At 43.0% G+C, this 24,911-nt stretch overlaps 1 protein-coding gene across 2 annotated transcripts in view; it reads left to right on the forward strand.

Annotated features, from left to right (window-relative positions):
* The first annotated feature begins 2,867 nt into the window (after positions 1–2,867).
* The window catches only part of LOC306697201 (ADP-ribosylation factor-like protein 15), a 98,828-nt gene continuing 76,784 nt past the window's right edge, over positions 2,868–24,911 (forward strand). Inside the window, exon 1 of one of the 2 annotated variants that reach the window (XM_079160973.1) lies at positions 2,868–3,237. In XM_079160973.1, coding sequence (XP_079017099.1) covers positions 3,226–3,237 — 12 coding nt within the window. In that variant the 5' untranslated portion in view covers positions 2,868–3,225. Of the gene's footprint in view, positions 3,238–9,493; positions 9,563–24,911 lie in introns of those variants that run through there. The other variant, XM_079160974.1, reaches the window with a different exon arrangement.

The raw sequence follows: 24,911 nt of genomic DNA on the forward strand, positions 1-24,911 counted from the left end.
CACTAACATGTTGCATCCACTGACGTGTTCGCATCCACTGACGTGTTCGCATCCACTGACGTGTTCGCATCCACTGACGTGTTCCCATCCACTGACGTGTTCGCATCCACTGACGTGTTCCCATCCACTGACATGTTCCCATCCACTAACATGTTGCATCCACTAACATGTTGCATCCACTGACGTGTTCCCATCCACTGACATGTTCCCATCCACTGACATGTTGCATCCACTGATGTGTTGCATCCACTGACGTGTTCGCATCCACTAACATGTTCGCATCCACTAACGTGTTCCCATCCACTGACATGTTGCATCCACTGACATGTTCCCATCCACTGACATGTTCCCATCCACTGACATGTTGCATCCACTGATGTGTTGCATCCACTGACGTGTTCGCATCCACTAACATGTTCGCATCCACTAACGTGTTCCCATCCACTGACATGTTGCATCCACTGATGTGTTGCATCCACTGATGTGTTCGCATCCACTAACGTGTTCGCATCCACTAACGTGTTCCCATCCACTGATATGTTCCCATCCTCTAACAAAAGCTGGTGATGAAGGTGACTCTGGAATTGGCTGGGATTCCTTTTAAAGGTGATTAAAGCATATTTCTATACTGAAACTAAAATAACGTGAATGTTGTTTTCTTTTAATAAAGGCTGATCAAATCTGAGTTACATTCACTGAGTTTGCCCTTGTATATTATGAGTCATTTTGTATTTACTGTCTCAGAGACAGACATGCACAACCTAAACCACCAGTTATAGTTTATATATGTTGACATCGTGCTGCATGAACAGACCATCTCCTCTGGGAAAGCTGTATGCTGGACAACATGACCGAGGAAGATGATGTTGTGTCCTTTACTCTGGTAGATACTGCCCCCTTCTGGTTGTTTTCTGAACTTTCTTTTGGAGGAGGAGGAGGAGGAGGAGGAAAATAACATATGAATGGTAACAATAAAAATCTGTTTCTCTCAAATAATTATTGAAAATGACAATCTAATGTTTCTGAAAGTGCTCAAAGCTTTAAAAAATGCAACCATATTGATGTCACATTTTTATCTGAAGTTAGCGATGATATTTTATTTAACATGACATGCCAGTGTATGGTCTTATAATCATATACGTTATGGAGGCAACTATAGCGCAGGGAGAGCAGATTTAACCACTCCTCGCTCAGTGGAAATCACTGTGTTACTCAACCACAATAGCCTTTTACTAGAGGCCACCAGAGGTCTCTCCTCTCACATTTGACTTGACACCCTGAAGGAGACGACGCTGCTTTATTACACAATCACACTTGAATATTGTGCACATCAGAGCAAACGTCTTCTCGCATCTGCATCTCCACATCCTCCACACCTGTGCAGAGGACATCCAGTTACCCTTCCACTTCAGCTCATGAAATATTGAAGACGAGTGCGGCGGTCTCCGAGGAACAGGAATTACTTCAGTATGCAGCTCGCATCACATTAGCAGACTTGAGATTCATACTGTCCCTCTAATCAGGTTGATACGACATAATTGTGTTTTTTTGTGTGTCTGGGCTGCGCGTCTGTTTCCCACCTTGATCATTTGTATCCTGGTAATTTGGCTCTATCTAGTGTGTCCAAAGAGGGGTTGGTGCAGACTGTTAATGAGGTTATACCTTTTTTTCTCTTCTTTTTTTTAGTGTAAGTTCTTTTATGTGGCTCTTTTAAGAGAAAGAAAAGAGCACAACACTTACTGTTTGTATAGAGAAAGCAAATCTAGGGTGACACAAATGCCGCTCTGACACATCACAAGGTTTTGTATTCATCCTCCCTCTATCCACTGTCTTCTGTCTGTAACGTCTGTGCTCAGGCCTACGTGCCTCCAGAGGGACCAGCCTTTGACTTTGAACTGTGATTGTACGTACTGTGTCCCCCCCTTTCATTCATTATGTATTGTGTAATGTATTATGTCACAGGCTGATGCTTTTTGTGCAGCTTCAAGCTTGACAATACTCTTGGGAAATTGCAACCGCATGGATGTGCAGGCGCATGGATGGAGTCGATCAAAATAGAAAATTAAAAAAAATGTGATTGCATACAGAGCCACCTGGTGGTGAAATACATTGTGGGATAACTAGATATCCCAAATGCTGGAAATGTGATTTTTTTGGTGGAAATTAGGTGATATTTTTTAGTACCTTCTGTAAATTCTTTTAGGTAACAACCTTTTACATATTTATTTCAAGTAGCCTTGCTTTTATTCAAGTTTATTTCTTTTGTTAGATTATTACAATATCTTTTATTACTGCCCTGTTTTATTGCATTATCTGTGCTTTTCTGCATTTTAATTTGTTTGTCCAATTTGATGTAAAGCACATTGAATGTCATTGTATGTGTGCTGTAAGTGCTATACAAATAAAGTGTATTTCTATGCCATGTATTATACACGTATAAGGTGCCCAAGTTACATATGCGAATTAACGTATATATTCAAATAAATATATAAACATATTGAAGATGTTACCAGTTTATCAGAGTCTGTCTAATTCACCTGTATAATGTGTTATGGTTTTACCCTGTAGATCTATCCTTCACTGATAAAGGGACTTAAAAAAAAGTCCTCGTAACTATGTAAATAGTAATCACAATAAACATATTAGACCCACCACGTGCTACTGAAATCCAAATAGAAGCCCGCTGATCCCTACTCAAAATGCAGAAAAGTAGACTCCAACAGAGACCGTGTAATGTTTTTTAGCAGCGGTTCCTGCTCAGAATGAAAATAGCCACCATGTGTTCGGTCACGTGACCACGCTACGTGCGAAAACGAAACGACGTGCGTGACGTCGCGGCGTGGGGCTTCGCTGGTTTCCTCAACCAAACCACTCTACTGATATTGTGTGATAAAAGAAACACTGGAAGTCGACCGGCTGACGAGGGGGCTGTTTAGTGAGGAGAAAGGCACACGGACCAAGGGACCCTCGTCGCCAGAAGCAGACTCGGTCCTTTGTGCTGAAAACGTGTCTTTTGGGGGGTTTTTTTTAGCGAAGAGGACGGCGAGAATCCTCGCTTTGAAACCCACCCAAGGCTGGGTTTTTCGGTTTTGTCTGTCTGTCGAAAGGCGGGGAATACAAAGCGACGTGTGGTCAAAACCCAATACATTTTGGACTCACTCAAGCACAAAAACGGGATTAACTACAACTTCAGTTCGTGCTGCTGTGACTGGTCAGCGATAGTACATGGATTATTTGGTAAGTAAATCCCGTGTGGTATCGCGTATTTCAATCCAACACCGGCTGTTTTTGTTTCATGGCCAGTTGGGCTCCCCTAATGAAGGGGGTGACGTCACTCAGGTGGTGTGTGTGACCCCTCCACAGTGTGTGTGTGTGTGGAGGGGGGGGGGGGTAGTAGCGGTACCGGTGGTTGTGTTATGCTAATGTTTCAGGTCTAGCCTGTAGCTTGTCGGTGCTGTGTAGACGAGGTCTAACAGGTCGACCCGCAGCTCCGCTCTGTTTACATATGAAACACGTAAACTAGCCGACCAGCTAGCTGCACACTGAAAGTGCAGTTGAGCTTAAATTACGTAACGTTTACGTTGCTGTTGTGGCACCAAGCCGCTACTTTCCACCAAACTCACGAGGACAAAAGCTGCTGCTGGTTGTTGGGTTTGGCTACTTGTGAGTCAAGAGGTCAGAGGAAGTGAGACAGCCAGTCCGTACCCCCCCCCCCCCCTGCATATTTGTAATACCTGTGACTAAATAATGATTACAGTCCAGACCACTGTGCCAGCCTGGAGATTATGGTTTTATTTTGTGGGGGGTGGGGGCTTTGCCCACATTGTAGGGGTAGGATGGAGGCTACAAAAAAAAAGTGCAACAATGGAGAGGAAGCTGTAACTGAAGGCTTTCCCTGGGAATTTATAAAGCAACGAGTACACAGACATTGATTGTCCTGTCGTCTGACAAGGGGGGACGGTGTGAAATGAACTCGCCCACTCAGTGTTATCAGCTTGTTTATAAACCGGGCCTCCCAAGACGTGGGACCTGAAAGGAACTTTGAACTCTGCCGAGCCACTTCTTGAGTCTAAATTACAAAGTCCCACCAGCACAGCTATGTTGTAGTTAATATAAATGGACTCGCGTCTCGCTCGTCTTCTCGTCTTAGGGTAACAAATCTCGTTGGGCACCAAAAGTGGCTCATTCACATCTCACATGAGTTATTCTGTAATCTCGGTTACATGCTCATAGGAAGTTGTTGGCAACAAAAGCAAACAAACAGGCATTGTGGTACAAAGGGTTCACACTCGTGACATGAAATTATCCGCTCTCTTCTTTTTCTCTTGGCAAAATACAATAAGCTACGGCCGTCAACATTGCATTTTCAAGCTTTACTCGCTTTGAGGATCAAATATGTTCGGTGACAAACAAAGTTTTCTGTGGAAAGCACAGCTGTAACTCTGGACCGCTGGAACCGAGTGCTTGGCTGTCTTCTGAGGTCAGGCGCAGGGCCTCCTTTCCTGCTGTGCATCACTGGAGACCTGGCACAAAAACCCAGAGGCCAAAAAACTATGTCCCTCTCTTCCTATGAATCAATTGAAACGTGTCACTAAACCCTTGATAAGGGATACCGGGCTTATGTCACGTTTTGTCATTCTTAGGTTAGATCCGGTTAGACCAACAAAGGGTATTTTAGATGAACAGAAAAATAAGAAAACATTTATTGCACTTTGCTGGGTGATAACTGGTTTGAATTGTGGCTGTGGTGGACCACAGGGCCGTACTTCTGCACAGTCAGCACGGTGTTAAACAGCACCACACGAAACGGCAGCACAGACTGAGGAATTCGGTGCTAGCCGTTGCTATGACACGGCCTTAGAAGTGCACGCCGTGGCCAACACTTGGATCCTTACTTCACCAGACGGGACACGTCGAATGTGTTGTGTGTGTGTGTGTGTGTGAGGAAACCAAACGATTGGCTGTGTTGTCGATTTCTACAAAACCCAAGAAACGTGCTGCCTTATTCTCCTGAGGCTTTACTTTGCCTAGTGCTATTAATGCTTATTACACTGTTACGCATGCTCATATTCATGCTAAAGGCGATTGCATTGAATGTGCTCAGCATTAGCTGGAGGCAAACAGAGTGCTGCAGGGATGACGACGGGCGTCTACTAGACAGCCTCCAGAAGTTAGCATAGCACCAGTTCCCTCCACATGAAAACCAATGGGATTTTGGATAATAGCAGTAAATAAGCTCTGTGGCAAACACAAGGTTATGGTGTTTGTTCAGCTAGATAATCTTCACAAAGGCAAAACACCCCTTTTATGTTTTTTCGAAGTGTAAATGCAATCGGTGAGGTGACCATATTTTATACTGTAGTACAAAATGCTAAAATCTCTTTAGCTTGTGTTAACCACAGACCTTATTTCAGACATCTAACCAAAAGAACCGTTCAGAATACCCTCACCATTCCTGCAGCGCTCTCTTCAGCACCCTGTGGGTCATGTCTTCAATCTTACACAACATTTAGAGATTACCAGCTATTTATTTCCGCTACACATGAGGGACTAAACCCTCGGGTGGACTGACATCCAGCTCATTTTTGGAGCGCCGGCCTTAAGGAAGACAGATCGGCAAAAACAAACTGTGAAAGCTTTTATTACGTCTGGTTTGGAGGCAACCAGGATGTTCTTCTTCTTTTTATGTGGAATTTATATTATGCCAGAGATTCAGTGACAGCCACCAGCAGGCATTGACCTCAAACCATATGGTAATGATGGGTGTGACAGATAACTGAGCAGAGTCTCGTTCACTGATAGGCTGGCCCACACCTCCACTCACCCGGCCTGTGTTCAGAATAAACAGGAGGGGACTTTAGGGGAAAAGAGCTAAAGAGAAAGTAAATATCATTGTCTCTTGATTTCAAGTCAGCAATTTCTTTTGATTGACTTGGATGCATTTTTGTTGCTAAATGTTTGACATATTTCCCCAAGTAGTAGTGGACCTTTGTTGGCCTGATACTTCAGAATGATGTCACCCGTTTGGTTTTCTGTTGTGAACACATGACTGAATGTAGGCTGATAAAGCTTTCTCTTTTCTAAGGAGATGATGTTTAATTGTATTTATGGTAACATTATGCTAAGACTAGACACTGCAGTTCGACTTCCCTTTTAGAAAAAGCAGATTTGACGTGCGCATTATCAGGTGGCTCCATTTTTTTGTAGTGATGAGTGATGGTGAACTTTATATGCACTGCTTCCCTATTTCTGAAAAGGGAAAACATCTGGTACGTGAGATTTACCACAGGCATCAACCGAGTCGGCAGTTATTCAGCTGTCATTACTATTAATAGTGTTGTCAGGCCAAGACGACCAAACACCTGTTCTTTAGTTGTTTTGACCCGGTTTGCTCTGTCCCTTATCTCTGTTTTGGTGGATGAATATTAGAATTATTTGTCATTTTGGGAGCTGAAGTATTCAGAACATCAAATTACAGTTTGTACTCTTTATCGTTTAAAAAAAAAAAATCGGTAAAGTTCAGCTTCCAAGCCTCAAATCTGCAGCTTTGCAGGTACGAAGACACATTCCCAACAGGAACAGGGAAGTAAATAACCTGCGAATGATGCGTTTCGTTGAAGAACCTTAATTTAGACCTCTGATGATTGCGATCATTCTGTTGAAAGCATTGCAGCTCTGGATGCCAGGAGCTTAACAGAGTTAACAGGATGTTTGTGTTCCACAGAAAATTAGCAGCTTACAGTTTCTTTGTTTTTGTCTTTATTTGATGGCTGAACAGAGGCCGACTGTTCCTAAGAGAGAGGCATGAGAAGCAACGACGGCACTGACCCCGGGGCAGCTATGTGGTTTTGGGTTTATCCGGTCGGCACCGAGATCACACCTCCCCGTGAAAATAAATTGTCTTAGCAGAAGCCGGCATGTGTTTTTGGCGCCATGTATCAGAGCAGATCTCCCGTCCAAGGGCACACAGCGGGCTATGGGCCGCTCTGACGTCTCACCCCCGTAACACAGAGGGGAGGGGGGGCTACAGCATGTGACTACAGCTTGTTAGTCTGCTATGGGACGCAAGGCCAGTGTTACTTTTCCGCTCAGTTTTGACCCCCCCCCCCCCCCCCCACACACACACACACACACACACACACACACACACACACACACTCCTGTCTGACCGCTCTGCACACCACGCCAGGCTTTTTCCTCAAAGGCAAACACAAAAAAAACGACCCTATTGTGTGCAGATAAGAGCACCATTTCAACAATGTGTGACACTTTTTTTTTTTTTAATATGCGGGTGGATAATATTTGGCCAATAATTTACTTAATCCAGCGGTGAGAGCAGGTTTACTCTGTCTGAATTGATGTTTGCACACCGTTCCTTAAATCTGCCCCTTTTAATTTAAAGTGCATAGCCTCCAGGTGTGTTATGTAATAGCTTTTGCGAGCTCAACGGCATTCCCGAAGCCCGAACCCCCCCCCACCGGTGTTACCCTGCCGGCAGCGTGTCGGCCAGCTTTTTGTGCTGCAGTGACTTCCCTCCCCCCTGAGGAGAGTGCTGGTGATGTAGGACTGGAGCAGCATCTGTGAGATGAGGGAATGTTTATGGCTGTTTCCTAATGATGTGATCATGATCGAGCACAGGCCTCCTAAGTTCCCTTTCTATTGGCTTTCACATAAACTGATGGACCATTGCTCTAAAGAGGCACTAGTGAACTGTTTTCGTGTGTGTGTGTGTGTGTGTGTGTGTGTGTGTGTGTGTGTGTGTGTGTGTGTGTGTGTGTGTGTGTGTGTGTGTGTGTGTGTGTGTGTGTGTGTGTGTGTGTGTGTGTGTGTGTGTATATATTTGTTTTATTGCATTTCATTCCCTTTACTTTCTCTCAGGCCTTAAACCACCCTCACTGCTCTCCCTCAGTAGAAAAACAAATATGAGGGACATGGATAGGTGGAGGGCTTTGTTGTCTTTGGTTTCTTATTCTGCTCTGATTGTATTTGAAGAGTCGTGGGATGGCTCAGTTTGGTAATCAGAGCTTTATCGCTGAGTCAAGTTTATTTTGTTTGAGAGGCAGGGGGAGAGAGAGAAAGGTGACAACAACTGGATTTTAAAGGCAGGGTTGGTAATCTTTTTTTCAAAAACAATGTTGATATTTTTGCAGAAATTCTCTTTACATCGCGACATCAATTAATGAGTAAAATGCTCTGACCCCCAACAAAAGAGAACAATCCGGTATCTGCGGCTGTGGCTGTAATAAGCTGTCTGCCTTTGCGTGTTCTGCCTGCGCTCATTGCTCGTCACCCCATTGGGCTAGCTGAGTGCTAACAATAGCCATGTTGTTTTCTTACCTTCAAGCTGATCATTTTGGGGGCGTGGCTTTGAAGGGAGACCTGGAGGGGCGGGCTGTCAGTGTTGCCAACTCAGCGACTTTCTTGCTAGATTTAGCGACTTTCCTTGGAAAAGAGTTGGCAACACTGGGAAAAACTCTTGGTAGTTTCTCAAGATTACCGGCCCTATCTTTAACCCAGGAAATGAGACATAAAGTGGCCCCAGTGCTCAGGCTTTAAAACCAGATGGGAAAACAAGGACGTGTTTTGAGGTAGTTTTTTGAATCTTTATAATTTAAAATAGATCTGTAATTCTTCAGCAGTTGATGTTGCTTTCAAACTTATTTTTGCAATGTCATATTAGGTGGATTAGAAACCTGAATTAGATTGCTCATAGGCACAGTCAATGTCATTCAATGTTTTCTGCAGTTTTGTCGATGTTTGCAAACAATGTCATCAATTTGAATTGCAGGCTCCCTGTTGCTGCTGTAATTAGTACACACAGAGCGTTATTACATTACAGGTCACCACCAGACAGCCGAGCTGACCCATCACAAGCTGTCTGAACGTGACTCACAGTTCTCCCCGAGCAGACGGGACCTCCGACAAAGCGTCCCACAACAGTCACCGGGATCCCCAACGACCGCCGTGATCTCCCGCGGTCGGTTCCCTTCATCCACCCTCCACACACAGGAAGCAACGCGTGTCAATACTTCATGAAGCTCGCAACCGCACAGGCATAGTGTGTGTGTTTGTGTGTGTGTGGGTAATAGTGACTAATCCAATTTGTAGTCTCTTTCTGGATCCCTAGTTGTCACTGAGCCCTTAATCTCTGCGGAGAGAAAGATCCCCACAAACTAATCTCAAGCTCGTGTTTGTCCGCTGATCCTCGCGGCTATAGTGTTGTTTCTTTTATCTTTCCATGAATGACTACGATGAGTAAACACAAGGCAGCCTTCAAACACGCTCACCCGCAGCTTGCATAACCTCTGCTTTTTAAAAAAGGAAAAGAGACGGCTTGTGGATATTGGCTGCTGACAGCGAGACGCGGAGAGGGGGCTGGACTCGTGTTGTTGACCTGACGATGTTGTGCTCGGCTCCTCCCGATCCTCCTCCTCCTCCATCCGTCCATCCATTCACTCCAGAGGCTCGGCTTGTTTGTTGCTGGGGGTTACGCTCGCCACGGAGCACAATGTCGGAGCACATGCAGCTCTCCCTCGCGCTGTGCAGGATCGGGCTTTACACGGTAAGACACGGGACACACACTGCTGCCTTGTTCGTGAGAGAACGGCCGGGATGTGGCGGTTTTGTGTGTGTGTGCGCGTGTGTGCGTGCGTGTGTGTGCGCGCGCGCTAGATTGAACTCTGCTAGTTTCACCCGTGGGTTTAATCTTTACTCGTGTATTCATTCAGACACGCAGACCGAGCAACGGGGGCTGCCGCTCCGCTGTCGCGCGGCTCTCTGAATGGAGTGCGCGCTCCGTTTCATTCGAGTGGGTGTCGCGTGATACCGGAGGTGGAACAGGTGGACGTCAGTACTGCCAGAAGTAGATGAAACCTACGGAGATCCAGCCGCCTTTGTGTCTCCTCTCAGAGAAAACAGCCTTTTACTCAAAGATAGATTAGCTTCTGTCCCCCCCATGCAGCTCCTAGCAACTGGCCTGGTCAATGGTTGTAGTTCAGATAGTCTAAAGTACAGAGCAGTTATACACGAAGCCATGTTTATTAGGCCAGTTACGTTAAATGTACAGTCAACATTGATCAGCGTCTGTGTTACTGTGCTGTAATAATTGTGAGAAAGAACAAATTCACTTTAATGCGAATTGTGTCCTTTCTGATCTTTTTTTTTTTTTTTTTTTTTTGCAGCATGATTTAAAATAGTTGTACATTAACCACAGCTGATGACTCATGTTGTGTATTGTCAGGTCCCCTGTTATTCCCTGACCAGCTGGTGAAGCTTTTCTCACTGAACATCAACAGGGAGGCTTATGTTTTAAATAGGACCGTTTTAATAGTAAGCTATTTCTTTATGCGCGTGATGCACATTTAATGCTGCATCTCCTCCACGACTCATCGAGTGTTATGTTCACTGCAATTGAAGGTAGCGGAAACTGACTTGAGTATGTTGAAAAAGCCCAAGATAGTTTGAGGCCATTGTGGAAAGACAATTCTCAAGATGTTGAAGATAGTTGAAGGCTGATAATAATAACCACTATTGTCCACTGCTATTGTATTCCAGTGGCAGCTTGACAAGCTTAGTGGACACGTTGTACTAACAGGACAGTCAACATCCCCTCAACAGGGTAACACTGCATTCCAGCCGTGGACCATCTCGCTAGAGGCTCAAGTTGGGGACGCACCGATGCGACTTCTTCAGTCCCGACACCGATACTTTGAGCTTTGGAGTAACGGCCGATACCGAGCCCCGATCTGATACCAGTGTTTAATTAACAAGCTGTACGCCCCGCTGTGTGGAAGTGACTGGGATCCTTCTTTTAGGTGTAAGGCATTGCTTTCTTAACTTTGGAAAACAAGGCTTCATCTTCTGGGGACCATGAATGTCCATAAAACCAACAGATACTGCTATTGCCTAGAGCCATGCTGCTAGCATGGCAAAAATATATATATATATATATATATATATATATATATATATATATATATATATACTGGTAATATAAAAACAAAATTGCTAGTTGTGGCTCTAAATAGCCTGGTAACATGAATCATTTATAAACTTGTATTTTAAGTACGGTAATTTACTTACACTTTGAGTGTAAATACGTTAGCTTAGCCTACTGGATTGAAAAAGAAAATTCCAATACATTTTTTTTTGTAAATAACATCCAGGGACACAGCATTGAGATGTCCCCGAAAACAACAACAGACTTCCATCACAACATCATGAGACGAAAAGTGATTCACACTCATTTGAAACTTTGACTCCATGTGAAATTAAGATCTAATCCCCTTTGACCCTCTTTTTGTGAGTTTTCAGCCCCTCACTAAGATACACTGTGCGATTGCTGAGTGCTTTAGATTGGGATCAATACGAGTACAAGGCTGCCACGGGGAAGTTCAAAAGAGTGGGTGTGACTCCTGCTGAGTCCTGTGTGCAAAATCGGACCCCAACATGTGTGGCGCTGTGGGAGAGCAATGGTGGGATCCATTCCCAGAGCTGTTCTATGTCTGCAATGCAAATTTACACAGCAACTCCCGAGTCCCTAGTAAGAAAAAAAACCTTCAGCATTTGGTGATTTCATCTCAACAGTGGGGGTGATGCTGAGAATTACATTACATTACTGTCATTTAGCAGACGCTTTTATCCAAAGCAACTTACAATTCAGATTCTATCCCATTTCTACACCGTAGGCACAGCTACGGGAGCAATATTTGGGGTTAAGTGTCTTGCTCAAGGACACATCGACATGCGATTAGCGGAGCCGGAATCGAACCATCGATCCTCTGATTGAAGCCCTGCTATCCACTTAGCCACAGTCGCTAATTCTGTAAAGCTTGTCTTGTCCCTTACACACTGGCCTGATAGTTTACCCCATCAGTCGTTTCCCAGCAGACTGGCAGTACGCTCTGCAGTTGAAGCGGACCGTCTCCGTATTGACAGTAAAGCACGTTTCTCATGGCTGGATGTAGCCTCTCTGCTTTTGACGCTTTGGACTCTCCCGTGTTCCCGCGAGCTGCTCTCTGTGGAGTCGCCCACTCACACTGTGCACTGCTAAGAATAGCAGAAGCGACAGCACGTTGAGCTTTTGCCAATATCGTACACTCCTTTTCATCAGTCTGTATAATGGTGATGTCTGTAATGCTTATCAGACTGGCAGAAGACGGTGCCAAGACGCTTGTCCAGTCCTATCCAATACCATACCCGGCCCGTCAGCTGAGACCTTTCTGTACCAAACAGGCGTGTAACCTTAAAATCTCACTCTCATCATTCAGCCGGTAAGAGCTGAGGACTAGGCCCTGCTGCCTCTGTAGGTTTTCACTATATGTCACACTTAAGTTTAAAGGGACAGTTCTACAAGGGGGGGGAATAAAATAAATACAAATAAATTCAAATCAAGTGATATGGTTAATTTAAAGCCGACTTGAATTAAAACAGTTTGTGATATGATGAAAGCAAAGCCATGTTTCATAATCTTTCCACGTCTTACGTTCATCATTCACAACACAAATTTGCCATTTATTGTTTTGAAGAAAAGGTGCCTCAACGGTAGGAAGAACAACAAATGTATTGAAGAGAAGGGAAGTGATGTATGCGACTCGACTCGGCCGTGACGTCACGATGACTATGTCCACTACACACAGTCTGTGTTTACAGCACTCAGTTTTTTGTCATTTTTGCACAAAATGTCAATCACAAACCCCGCCCACTGACTGGCTGATCGAGCTCGCTCGCACCCCACGACTGAAATAAGAAAAACTGCATGCTGTAAACAATAAATGTCAGTTGGGGTGTTGTGAATGATGAATTGGTGATTATTAGAGCAATAAAGCAACAATGTTTACAATTTAATATCAATCAAGTTTATCAAATCAATTGACCATTTTCCCGCCCTCATTATATATTCGTAAGCATTTTCTTAAACATTAAATGGCAATTTTGTGTTCTGAATGATGAATGTTAGACTGGGAAAAAGATGAAACACTGCTCCAAATGAATCAAATCACTTGATACTTTATCACTCCATCTTTCATTTTACATCCATTTTCGTCACTTTCATTTTAGCAGTCGATACTTCCACCCCTCGTACAGTTTCACCCCGATGTTTATCACTCTAGATTGTTTCGGTGTAGTTTGGGAGAGTTGTCAAGCTAGATAGATGAATAGCATAGATTGATTTTGCGGTGAACTGTCCCTTTAAACAAATATCGCCCTAGATGATCTCCTTTGTGTACATATCTAACACTTAATGCAGCATAAATCAGACCATGTGAATATATTTTTTTCAGTGCAAGACTACAGTTATATTTCTGTTCACTTCTCTGTAACAGCAGGTGCCTATGGGACATTAGTATGAGTGCATATGTGCTGTGGGTACCATAGCTACTGCTCTGTGCACCCTGTCTCTGCTTTAGCCATTAAGGGTACTAAGTGATCGTATCGGGCACTCGGTCACCTCATTATGTTATTAATGGAGTGGAAAATGGCTCCTCCAATGACTGGCTGGTCCCGACGCCCACATCATTCAGGCCGAGGGCCTCGAGGCCGGTTCACGCTTAATTTGGAAAGAAACCCCGGTCACACACGACCTAAAACCTGAAAGTACATGGATGCTACAGCAGCACCTCCATGCAGGACTGGTGGAACAAAGAGGAACTAGATTGACTTGTCAGTGTGGAGAATGTGAGACCTGAAGGCTGTAGGTTTTTGTTCTCAGGTTTTATCTCAGAAACCTGGCCTACATTCCATTTCTGAAATAATTGAAAGAAAAAATACTGAGGTTGTGCAAATATTATTAGATTGTACATTCTAGTGGTGTAACGGACCGTTGTTGATCCGTACAGATTCCCAGATTAATTACACAGTTGACGTCAACCATCACAGTGTGAAATAAAGTTTTACTGACGATTATCACGCTATCATGATGTGTTCACATGTAATCTGTAAAATAGTGTTTGTGAGAAACTTAAATAAAATTTGAGATGAATTATGACATGTTTACACTAGCTATAAGCAGATAATAATACATCATCAAAACTATTCATAACAATCTGTTTTAATCAATGAAAATAGAATCTTTTATTTCCTTATCATTTGAATTGAGTTTTTATGAGGTAAAACAACATGATAGATAACTATAACAAAGTAAAGGAGGACATTTAGAACGTTTGATGCTTTTTATCCAATGGATTTTTGGGACGGTGGCAAAAAAAATAAATAGTGTGTAACCTTGTTGACCAGCTGCTGTAATAAAACAACAATATAGATCATCAATGATCGGCGATCAGTACCGGCAGCAAAAAAAACGTGATCAGGGATCTCTAAAAGTTTTATTTATTTATATATATATCGACTTGTGTAATGGACGAGGTTATGTGTACAGAAAAATAAAGAACAGTCTGTATTTTAAAGTATTGTTTTTTGTACCGCTGCCACCACTTTGGTAACTCCTGCTTTCTGTTCACCATATGAAAAATGAAATGAACAATATTGGTACAATATATGTAGTTTCTGATGTATAGCTGCTTTGTCTGTCATAACCAGTGCAGATGACCAGAGTCTCTGTGACTCACCGGTCTCCCGCTGAAGGCTGTGTCTGAAACCTGAGTAGGCAGAGCGCTGCGAGGAGGGTTGATCCGCTGTCTCCCGGGTTTTCCGTGCCGCCACCGCAGACGGCTGATAAATGTTTGTGTGCATATCATATGAAATGATATTGGTTGAGAGTCGTGATGGCTATCTTTGCCTCCTCTCGGTTTCTTCTTTTTGAACGGTTGCCTTCGGAGTTGAGCCGAGACCACTGTGGTGTATAGCTAACCGTTGCTGCTTTTGACTATTCGTTGGGTAGATCTTTGCATTTCAATTATGGGATTCACATATTCATTGTTGTGTTTTTTTTATAACATGGAAGCTCCGAACATTCGCTTTTGATTGCAACCGAAACTCTCCAAAAAGTGTCATTTGGGACAGCCATAATATTCTTTTTCTCTTCTCAGCTGCAGCACAGTAGCAGATGGCGTTGCGTGTGTTTTGTTCTGATTTCATGCAGAAGTATCACAACAAGGATACATTGTTCATACATGTTTCCTGTTACCTGTCCTGACCCTCAGAGCATTTGTTTTTAAATCCCACATTCGGACTTATTTCATTTGTGTTGAGAGTAAGAAGGGTTCGGCCCAGCTTGTAACTAAATAACGGCACAACTCAGTTACCACTGTGGTCATGCCTGCGTGGCTTTGAATAGATAACCGACGTCGACCAAATGGCTTCAAAGTTCAAGAAGACCCCACGGCGGGTGTATGAATTGGGCTCACACAAATGATTGACCGTGGTGCTCTTTGAGCTGCGGCGTTACATTTCTCCTTTTTTATTTAAATGATTCAGTAGCATTTCCAGAGCAGATGCCAGTTTTGTGCACTTTGTTTGTGCGACATCATTTGAAAACCGTTTTCAGCACGGGGTGATGTACGGCAAGTGGCTCATTATTGTAGAACGCGTTATACATTTATGTATAAACAGATGTCACACTTTTCAACTTAATTTACATATAAGCACAACTTCGATATACGCTTGACAAGTTGCTCCACTGTCTGACAGCCATTCCATTCTCACTTCCTGGAGAAAGGACAAGATGGCTGCTTGACACATTGATTGCGGAGATGGCACTTCATCTTGAAGTGTGTCATGGATGTATAAAGAGAGCCGGGTGCAGCTTCAGAGGCACCACCCCGTTCATTACTGGGAAAGCTGCTCAGTGGCGCTTCAAGCAAATAAATTAAGTTTGATTTCAGAGTATAAAATTCAGATAAATGTACCCGTATTTTCCGGCGATCTACCACATCATGGGGCCCATAGAGCAAACGCATTAGCGTTTCCTTTAGCCCCGCCTCCCAGCCCTCGGTCCAGCCTGGTTCTTATTCACATGAACGGAGGAATGAACATAACTCTGGATCGGCTATCGGCGCCAATTTCTGGACCCGATGAAGCGAGTGTACTAGGAAGTTGGTTCACCAAAGTAAACAAAGAACTGCTATGTCTTTCTTTCCAATGTCGGTCTATGAGAGAAAATATTTTTGGGCCCCATGGCATCATGTGACCGACCCGGAAATTGACATTCCACTGTTTGGCCACTACGCCCGGCGTTCTTCCTGGGTGTCCTGTCGATGTCCCCGTGACAAAGACTAAAACAATTCCACTATTGCCTCCATTCCACTGCAAGGATCGCCTTGACCCGGCTCAACTCGCTGGTACCAGGTCCTTTTCTCTGTTGCATTTAACCCTCAGTGTAGTCGGCGGTTCTCAGCTGATCGCCGCATGGAAGCTGCAGTGACATCATCTTCGCGACACTCGCCTGATTGTTTCATCTGCAACCAAATGAAGGAACGTCTGCACCTTGTTCATTATGAGGGGCAGCGTACGGTGCAGGCTGCCATTTTTTTTAATAATCCGGGTCAGGTAAATTAAAACGTTTTGGACGCTTTTGGCGGTAGCTTTGGCTATTTCGAAATGCCGGATGTTCCTTGTCGTGCTAGTGCGAATGGAAAACCAAAAACGAGCGAGCCGGGTGGAGTAGAGCCGTACCATGCAGTGGAAAAAATGCGGCATATCTCTCTTTAGCAGCCGCAAGGACTGAGAATGTGATTAACCTTTAGTGAGAAGACAAAGTTGTGATTTATGGGAACAAAATAAGCAACCTCTTGCTTTATATATAATTCCAGGTAGACACAGTCTGCAGTGGTGCCTTGCTCTCGGTGTACATTTGTAGTTTTCTAAGCGGTGACTCAAATTTGTCTTTAGAGGCTCTTCATTTTCAATGTTGGGATGAGAAAGAAACTGTCCTTTTTAGAGGAAATCCCAACACCTACCTTTAGAAAACTGGGTTATTGTTAGACAAAAACAAGTCCTCCTGTTTTCAGGAAGAGGTTATTTTTAGCTCCTGTATAGATGCCTCGGGTGTTGGGTGTAATCCACTCATCTTGTTAAGACTTCATCTCACCGATCATAACGCAACAAGAACCTAGAACTACTCAAATGTTCCTTGTGAGGTTGTTCTGCTACAGTTGTGGAACCCTAGTACAGTAACACTTCTGCTGAAAATACTCACCCGCAACAGTTGCCTTTTCTTATTTCTTTGGAATTTCTCTGAACTGTGTGCAGTGACTCACAAAGCTTCCTTGAGCTCAGATTAGACCTTCACAATTCAACGCAGTAACGGTTATTCTTTTTAAGCCCATAGGACCCATAAATCTCAAAAGACTTATTGTTATTTTGGCGACGCCTGTTATGTCATAGAAAAGTTCTCGCGCAGTAAATAAAGCCGTCTTTCTCCAAGCGTGTGAGCAGCATGCATTTCCGGCCCGCTTCCGTCCTTTTTTTGAAAAGCAGGATGGGAGCAGCCGGTGCCCTATCCCGGGCCATGAATGTCCCACACTTCAAAATAACCACCGGCCTTGGTGGGACGACGAGATCAGCGAGGGCCGACTATCGAGAGCCGTTTCCTAAAACCTGGCTGGCAGGTTTTGTTTTTGTCGCGTCAAGGACATTTTGGGACGTAATTTGACTCTTGGTTGTTTGCGGAAAACAACAAAGAATGACTTCCTGTTGGAGATGTATTGGCTGACAGAGCGGGGCCTTGGTGTACAGTGTATACTGGGGACTTTTTTCACGATCACATCCTCTCTATTGCACGTCTTATGTCGATCAAGTTGAGTAAATTTTCTGGACTCTGAGTGATTTTTTTCAGAGGCATCTTAGCAGCCAGACGATGGGAAGGAGTCTTCATTGGACACAAAAGCAGAGCAGGTTTAAGGGAGAGCAAGTGTTTGGAGGGTAAAGTGAGCGTTTTAGAACCGTGTTCTCCAGACTTCTTATTTGGGGACCCAGTTCACAACAGGCCTGATCTATGAATCAAGTAAGAAGAGCAAAACTTTTGCATCAATGGACTTTCCATCTTTACTGCCATTTCAGCATCACCTTATATTACCATAAATAGGTACAGCCATTTTGATGAGCAAGCGTAACAGTACCAGCTACATTACATTACATTACAGTCATTTAGCAGATGCTTTTATCCAAAGCGACTTACAATTCAGATTCTATCACATTTCTACATCGTAGGCACAGCTACGGGAGCAATTTTGGGGTCAAGTGTCTTGCTCAAGGACACATCGACGTGCGACTAGCGGAGCTACTCATGGAGGCAGAGACATGGAGGACGATTACAGTGCATTCAAAACAAACATGTGATGGTAGAATTATAGATACGCCTCATTTGGTTGAGGGTGGCAAAGTTATGGAGATTAAAAAATAAATAAATCCGCTTTGTTTTGACCCACCATCTATGGCTACTAAAATCTTGCCCAAATTCTGTCCAACACATGAACTACTTATATATACAATTGACCTTTCACGGGTTGTGATGAGTTTGTAGTTGGACGGTGCAAATATACAAAACATGAAGAATGTACATACATATTTTTTATATTTTTAAAAATAGGAACAATATAATACCTTTTGTATCTCTGCTTCAGAGAAGCAGTAGTTTAAAGATCCCCATTAGATAGACTTCTAAAATGCTTTGAGTAATAATTTCCAAATGTTCCACGAAAAATTTAGAATCTGCAAATATTTTTCATTTCAAAAGTTTTTACTACTGGATAACAGACGTCCCCCGCTTCAATGAATGCGTCATAAACCAAACTTTTCCCCTTCAGTATATAAATATTAAACAATTATTCAAGTGCAGTTTCAATACAAAACTCCCCTTTATGGCACATAGACGTGTATCTGTTCATACATTGTGTGTATGTTCAGGGCCTCCCTCACAATGCCCCGTAGCCTTTTAATGTGAGACGCCGTGAAGCGTCTCTCTGTTACACAATAGTCTTTGTCCCCCACCGACACGACGAGGACCCGTCCTCACACTCAGCCCAGGGCCCCGAGCTCGTCCCGTAATATGCTTATCCACAACACATTGTAATACATGAGCTGTTCCTTTTAAGCAGTCCAAGCCACAGGGCCTCCTTCTTTTCACCACCACTCATTGTGAATTCAGTTTTCTGATGTATACTGTGACTACATCTATAAACGCAGAAGTAATTGGTCTTTTTATCCTTGTTCCTCTTCATGATATTTGTCATAATCATTCTAATGTTGAATTCAAGTTTTGTTCAAGTTCTTTGGAGCAGTTAGGTTTAACTTTAGGTTATTTATTTAGTGTCTTTTGGTGCCGGTGATTGTACAATGTTGCACTACAGCTCCCTGCATTGGTCGATTTCACCGTCATGCAGAATCAGTGATGAATATTAAACAAATGATATTGTGATATGTGATACTAAATATGGTCTAGTCCTTGAGTTTGGTTATCATAATTAGAAATCATAATTATGTAATCAATTAGTTGACTGACGGATAATAAATAAATAAATCGGTTCCAGCTAATATGCAGGAAATCAAACATCTCAATATGTTTGACCAAATAACTCCATATTGATATTGCAACGAGATTGTAGTTTTAACCATTGGTGCTTTGACAAGATTTCTGATAAATAATCAGCAGTAATGTTGACATAATGACTAAATAATATAATATTATAGGACATTCTGGTAAGTTCAGGAAATGGTCGTCACTTTACTGTCATAATAATAATTAAGAATCCGCTATCTGTGGCTGTCGCAGGACACTCATTGCTCATCACCGTACTCCTCCGCTAGCTGCTAGCTTAACACTTGTGAGTGCTAACAGTAGCCATGTTTGTTGTTTACGTTCATTATAATCATTTTGGGGGAGTGGCTTTGAAAGGGAGGCCTGAAGGGACGGGCGGTCAGTGTTGCCGATTTGCCGTCGTTCTCGCTAGATTTAGCTACTTTTAGGGCTAATGCTGCTAGCTACTTTCATTAGAAACGAGTTGGCAACACCGGGCTGGCTTCTTTGGTTGTTTCTCAAGATTGTTAACCCTGCCTTTTAAAATCAGAAAAAGACACTTCTGCCATATCAAAATGTTTTGATATTCAAAATCTAAGATATCTAGTTTTATATCATGATATCGATACATTGCCCAGCCCTAGTTCCACTTTCTCAGTTAAGTAGATTTGCTTTTCTTTGCATTTTTTGGTTGTTAGTCGGACAAAACAAGCAACTCAAAGATGTCCCCTTGGGCGTCAGAATGAATCGAAGATGAAAATAATAGTTGGTTTTAGTCCTAATTGTCATACTGTTGTGTCTGAATTTCTAATGAAAATGGATGGACATCCCAGGATTACTTGGCTGCGTCTTGGTAGCTCTGGCAACATAGAGAATACTTGCTTTTCACTCTTCATATTTTCTATCGATAATATCTAAAACTGTGTTTCAGAGAGCGATAAGTGTGTGGTTACTATTTATTTTGTCAAAGCTTTTTTTTTTCAAACATGTCTTTGATTAATCACATTTTTCTGTACTACACACACTGATAGCATATTGATTCAAGGTGAGACTATTATTTTCTTACTGCAGGATGAGTCCCTGCTGAATGTTTGTAGATGTAATTGTGAGCATGTTGTCACATGACATCAAGAGCATTTTAGGGGGAAATGTATGTCATTGTGTGACTTTGTTTTTAAAGTCTCTAAGACTTTTTTTTTTTTTAAATCAAAGCTCAGTTGTGTAACTGTTAATGATCTTAAAATGTTACTTAGTTTGTGTAGCATTATTTTCCCGAGTAACCTTTTCGGGTTAAATATTTGAAAAAAGAGCGAGTGTGGTTTCCAGCTGGTAGGCGACATCTTTCATGCTGAAGAACTCCAGATAGAAGTCTTCAAATCCGAACGGATTTAGATATTGATTTGCGTCCTCTGCTGAGGAGAAACCTCACGGATGCTCTTATCTCTAATCTCACGCACAGGCTCAAACGAATGGAAAAACAATGGTGCCTCACACATTACAGGACATTATTATTAAGATCATCACGCCAGAGGGAGCGAGGCACCGGCTCACGTGATCTCATTATGAAGCTGATGTAAACCAAACGGAGACCGACGTGATGCAACAGCAGATGCTGCGCAGTGAGAGAAACAAAAGAGAAGAAGAGCGAGCAAGTCTGGATGAGGACATGGCTGGAGAGACGCAGTCATCGAGGGTTGTCCGTTCGCAGAGAACTGTCAAACAGAATGCTAGCTAACGTTAGCCTCAAGGGCTAGAGGCTGTTTACCGTTGCTTGGCAACACCATCAGCTGCTCCGGCTCATCTCTCTCTCTCTCTCTCTCTCTCTCTCTCATTCGCCGTTGTGGTTCAGCTCGGAAACCGCCGATGTAATCGTCCTGATTCTAGCACCTAAATATGAGTCATGAAATTAATCAGGCGGCCTGGATGAGTCTGCTAACAGCTCGGGAGATTTAGGACCACATCTGTAAACCCCATCACATCACCGGATAATCTGGGCCAAAATAACCGACCAAGGTCCCACAGCAGATTTTCTCCTCCAATCGTCGGGAAAAAGTGGGAATTGGGGATAAAACGGTCCAAAACTGCTGTAGTCTGAGGCTTTAGTGTGTCAAAATCTGTATTCCAACCAGATAATAATTTACAGTTACGGTTAGGTAACAACAAATCCTGATCTATTGATTGGACAAAAAGAGATTCAGTTTTATTTTTGTTGTCGTGAGATAAAAGCTATCCCGTGTACAGTACATGTTCTTTCTGATTACTTTCTATTTTTGGAAATATCTCTAAACCTCTGCACACACACTGGACTTCAGATGCTTCTGGAAGACGCTTCATGTATTCATGGGGTGAAACCTTACCTCGCTATTGGAATGGAACCACAAACCCCTAAAACACCAAAACCTGATACCTGACGGCTACAGTCAGCACACCGACGCTCCCTCTGCTCACCTCCTGCTGCTTTATGCAACGCCTAGAATTCAACAATTCAAGTTTACTTGTGACTACGTGCTGTGAAACATTTTCTAAAATGTTGTCTCAGTTTGCTCGAACAGCAGTCGTTGTGGGAGAGACTTGAGATTCTGCAGCGAAGGTTTGACGGTGACTGCCGGCTCTCAGAGGGACTCCTAATGACGACCACGGAGCCGGTGCACATCGTGCTCCCGTTACTATTTCTGACGGCTCTATTTTGCAGCAGCATATAACAGGCATCCCACTTTGTGGGGCGCAATTAGTCACCGCTAGTCCATGAGAACCAAATCCGGCAACATGAACTACTATGAACCCCCACGATTGTTTAGCGCCTGTGTTCGTTAACTGCGTGATGAAAATGTTACACAACACTTTGTGACCACACAAATGATTCGCCCACTGAGACCTGTCCCCGCCCCCAGATGTAATCCTCTTTGATACGAGAGAGAGAGAGAGAGAGAGAGAGAGTGAGAGACCCAATTCCATAAAAAGCGTTTCCTTTTTCCATTATTTTTGAATGAGCGCAGATATTTCTGGCACACAAAGTGATGCTCACACATTTAATCATTTGCATGTATACGTAACTCAGAGTTAAAAAATAAACCCTGCACAGCCTCCGACATCCTGCAGGCCCGGTCCTACATGGAGGATTTGGGGCCAATGACCCAAATTTATCAGAAGCGTGGAGTTGCGAAAACTACAGAAACTAAATGTTTTTATTTCGGTAAAGTTCCTGTAGGGACGCTTCTATACAGACATTTCAAAAGGGAGAGGTTTAGTTGGCAGGTTTATAAAGTGTCACGTTATAAAGCAAGGTATTAAAAAAACAAGTCACATAGTTACTGAAGCTCATGTATCATATCAGTACTGGAATTGAAAAAGAATGGTGATATGAGCCACACCAGCGAAACTACTGTTACTTTCCCCCAAAAAGTACTCAATTAGAAGCAAAAGTAGTCATCACAATATCTAATTCAGTAAAACACTACTTACTGAAAAACATAGCCCCCCCCCCCCCCCCACAATTATCATTTGACAAAATACATCAGCAAAGTGTGTGCATGTTCATAATGGACTGTCTGTTATGTCAAAAAAGTTAATATAACATGACATGTAATATAACATGTAATGTAACATGTAATATAACATGTCAACATGTAATATAATGTAGCAGTTAAACTTCAAACATTCCATTATAGGTCCCAGCTCCCATCCCCGTGATGCTTCATTGTAACCACTAACCCACTTATTGGCATTAACATTACAGACACACTCACTGCTCTCTGCCAGCTCAGTGTCAGCGCCGCGTACTGACTTCAGACCAGCGTTCACCACCGGAGCCGTAAATGTTAGTAGCTAGCGCTATTTGAACGCCATAACACTAACGGTTACTGGTGTAAGCTTCAGACGAGCTGCTTTGATCAGAGTCATGTGGAGGCGTGGCTGATGGTAGGATATCAGAGCGCCAGCAGACCTGGGACCAGCTGACCACCTGCCCATAATGAATCCATAAAATAATAAATAAAAGTATATATCCCAATGTAACCAAGGAAAAGTAATGATTTTTCTCTCAAAATACTCAAGTACTAGTTAAAAGTATGCTGCAATAAAACTACTCTGACAAGTACAATCTAGAAAAAAAAAAAGATGAGTCGTAGTATTTCCCTTGCTATTACCATATACACAGTTCAGTACAATTTGAAAGATACACTACCGTTCAAAAGTTTGGGGTCACCCAGACAATTCTGTGTCAATTTTCAGTTTCTTCACAATTTCTCGCATGGAATAGCTTCATTTCTAAGAACAAGAATAGACGGCGAGTTTCACATGAAAGTTCTCTTTTTCTGGCCATGTTGAGAGTATAATCCAACCCACAAATGTGATGCTCCAGATACTCAACTAGCTCAAAGGAAGGCCAGTTTTATAGCTTCTCTCACCAGCATAACTGTTTTCAAGGGTTTTCTAATCATCAATTAGTCTTCTAAGTCTTCTTATATTTTTGAAACTACATTAATGTTAAAAATGTAAAAAGAATCCCTAAGGTAAGCTGTGCTGCTTTCAGAACAAACAGGCACTTAAGGAAAGTGAAACTAAAGCCTGGCTAACAGAGATAGAGCACAGCGTGAGCAATGCACATGAAGTGATATAAAACAACAGTAATTCATTTCAGAAGCACAGTGGAACCATTCTAGTGACTCCGCTGGGAGTCAAAGGATGAAGACTCCATTGGATTTCCTGCTTTTGTGTAACTGGTATATGAGGGACCCGACATGGTTTTGTTCTTTCAAGATCCGGTCTACCGTTGCTGATGTAGGATCAGTTCCACAAGACCACGCGGGCGAAAGTTCCCAAACCGGTTCCATCCATCCATCCTGATTTCCTATCATACATGAGCACACCAGCGTTCTGGAGGTGAGGAAGTGATTGTGTCTGGCTGAGCTGCTGATTTGACGACAGGGTGATGGCGCCCTCTATTGTTCAGGAACACACACTGTTGAGGTTGAGAAAGATAATCTTTTACTCCAGAGCCCTCTAGATTGATTTTAAAGCACACTGCATACTGTGGAGACTTAATGCGTCCGACTGAAGCGTTCACCACCAGCTGCCCGTCCCTTTTAAACTTTACAGAGACATCGTTCAACAGACCGTGAGCCAATTTAAGAGCTACAAGAATCCCAGAATGCCAGCAGTTTGTGACACTAATGCTTCCAAGTCTTTCATCTTAGACTCTGGTTTACAAAGTTAACCCTCTGAACCCCCCAAAGCATGTTTTCTTTAAACAATCGCCAAAACTAACCAGTTTGTTGAAGCCAGAACATGTAAAACCTGTCCTCCTCATCGTGTGTGTGTGACGAATGCTTCCGTCCGAAAACTCAATCGAAACGTAAGCTTAAAATTGTGATATTTCATTAAAAACATTTTACTCTACATATTCTACTCGTATACAATTTTGCCCCAAATAAAGCATTAACACATTCAATTCTGAGCTCCTTTTTTTTTTTAGGATTCATGGCAGTGTACCGGTTAA

This window comes from Pholis gunnellus (assembly GCF_910591455.1).
Source record: "Pholis gunnellus genome assembly, chromosome: 6".
NCBI lineage: Eukaryota > Metazoa > Chordata > Actinopteri > Perciformes > Pholidae > Pholis > Pholis gunnellus.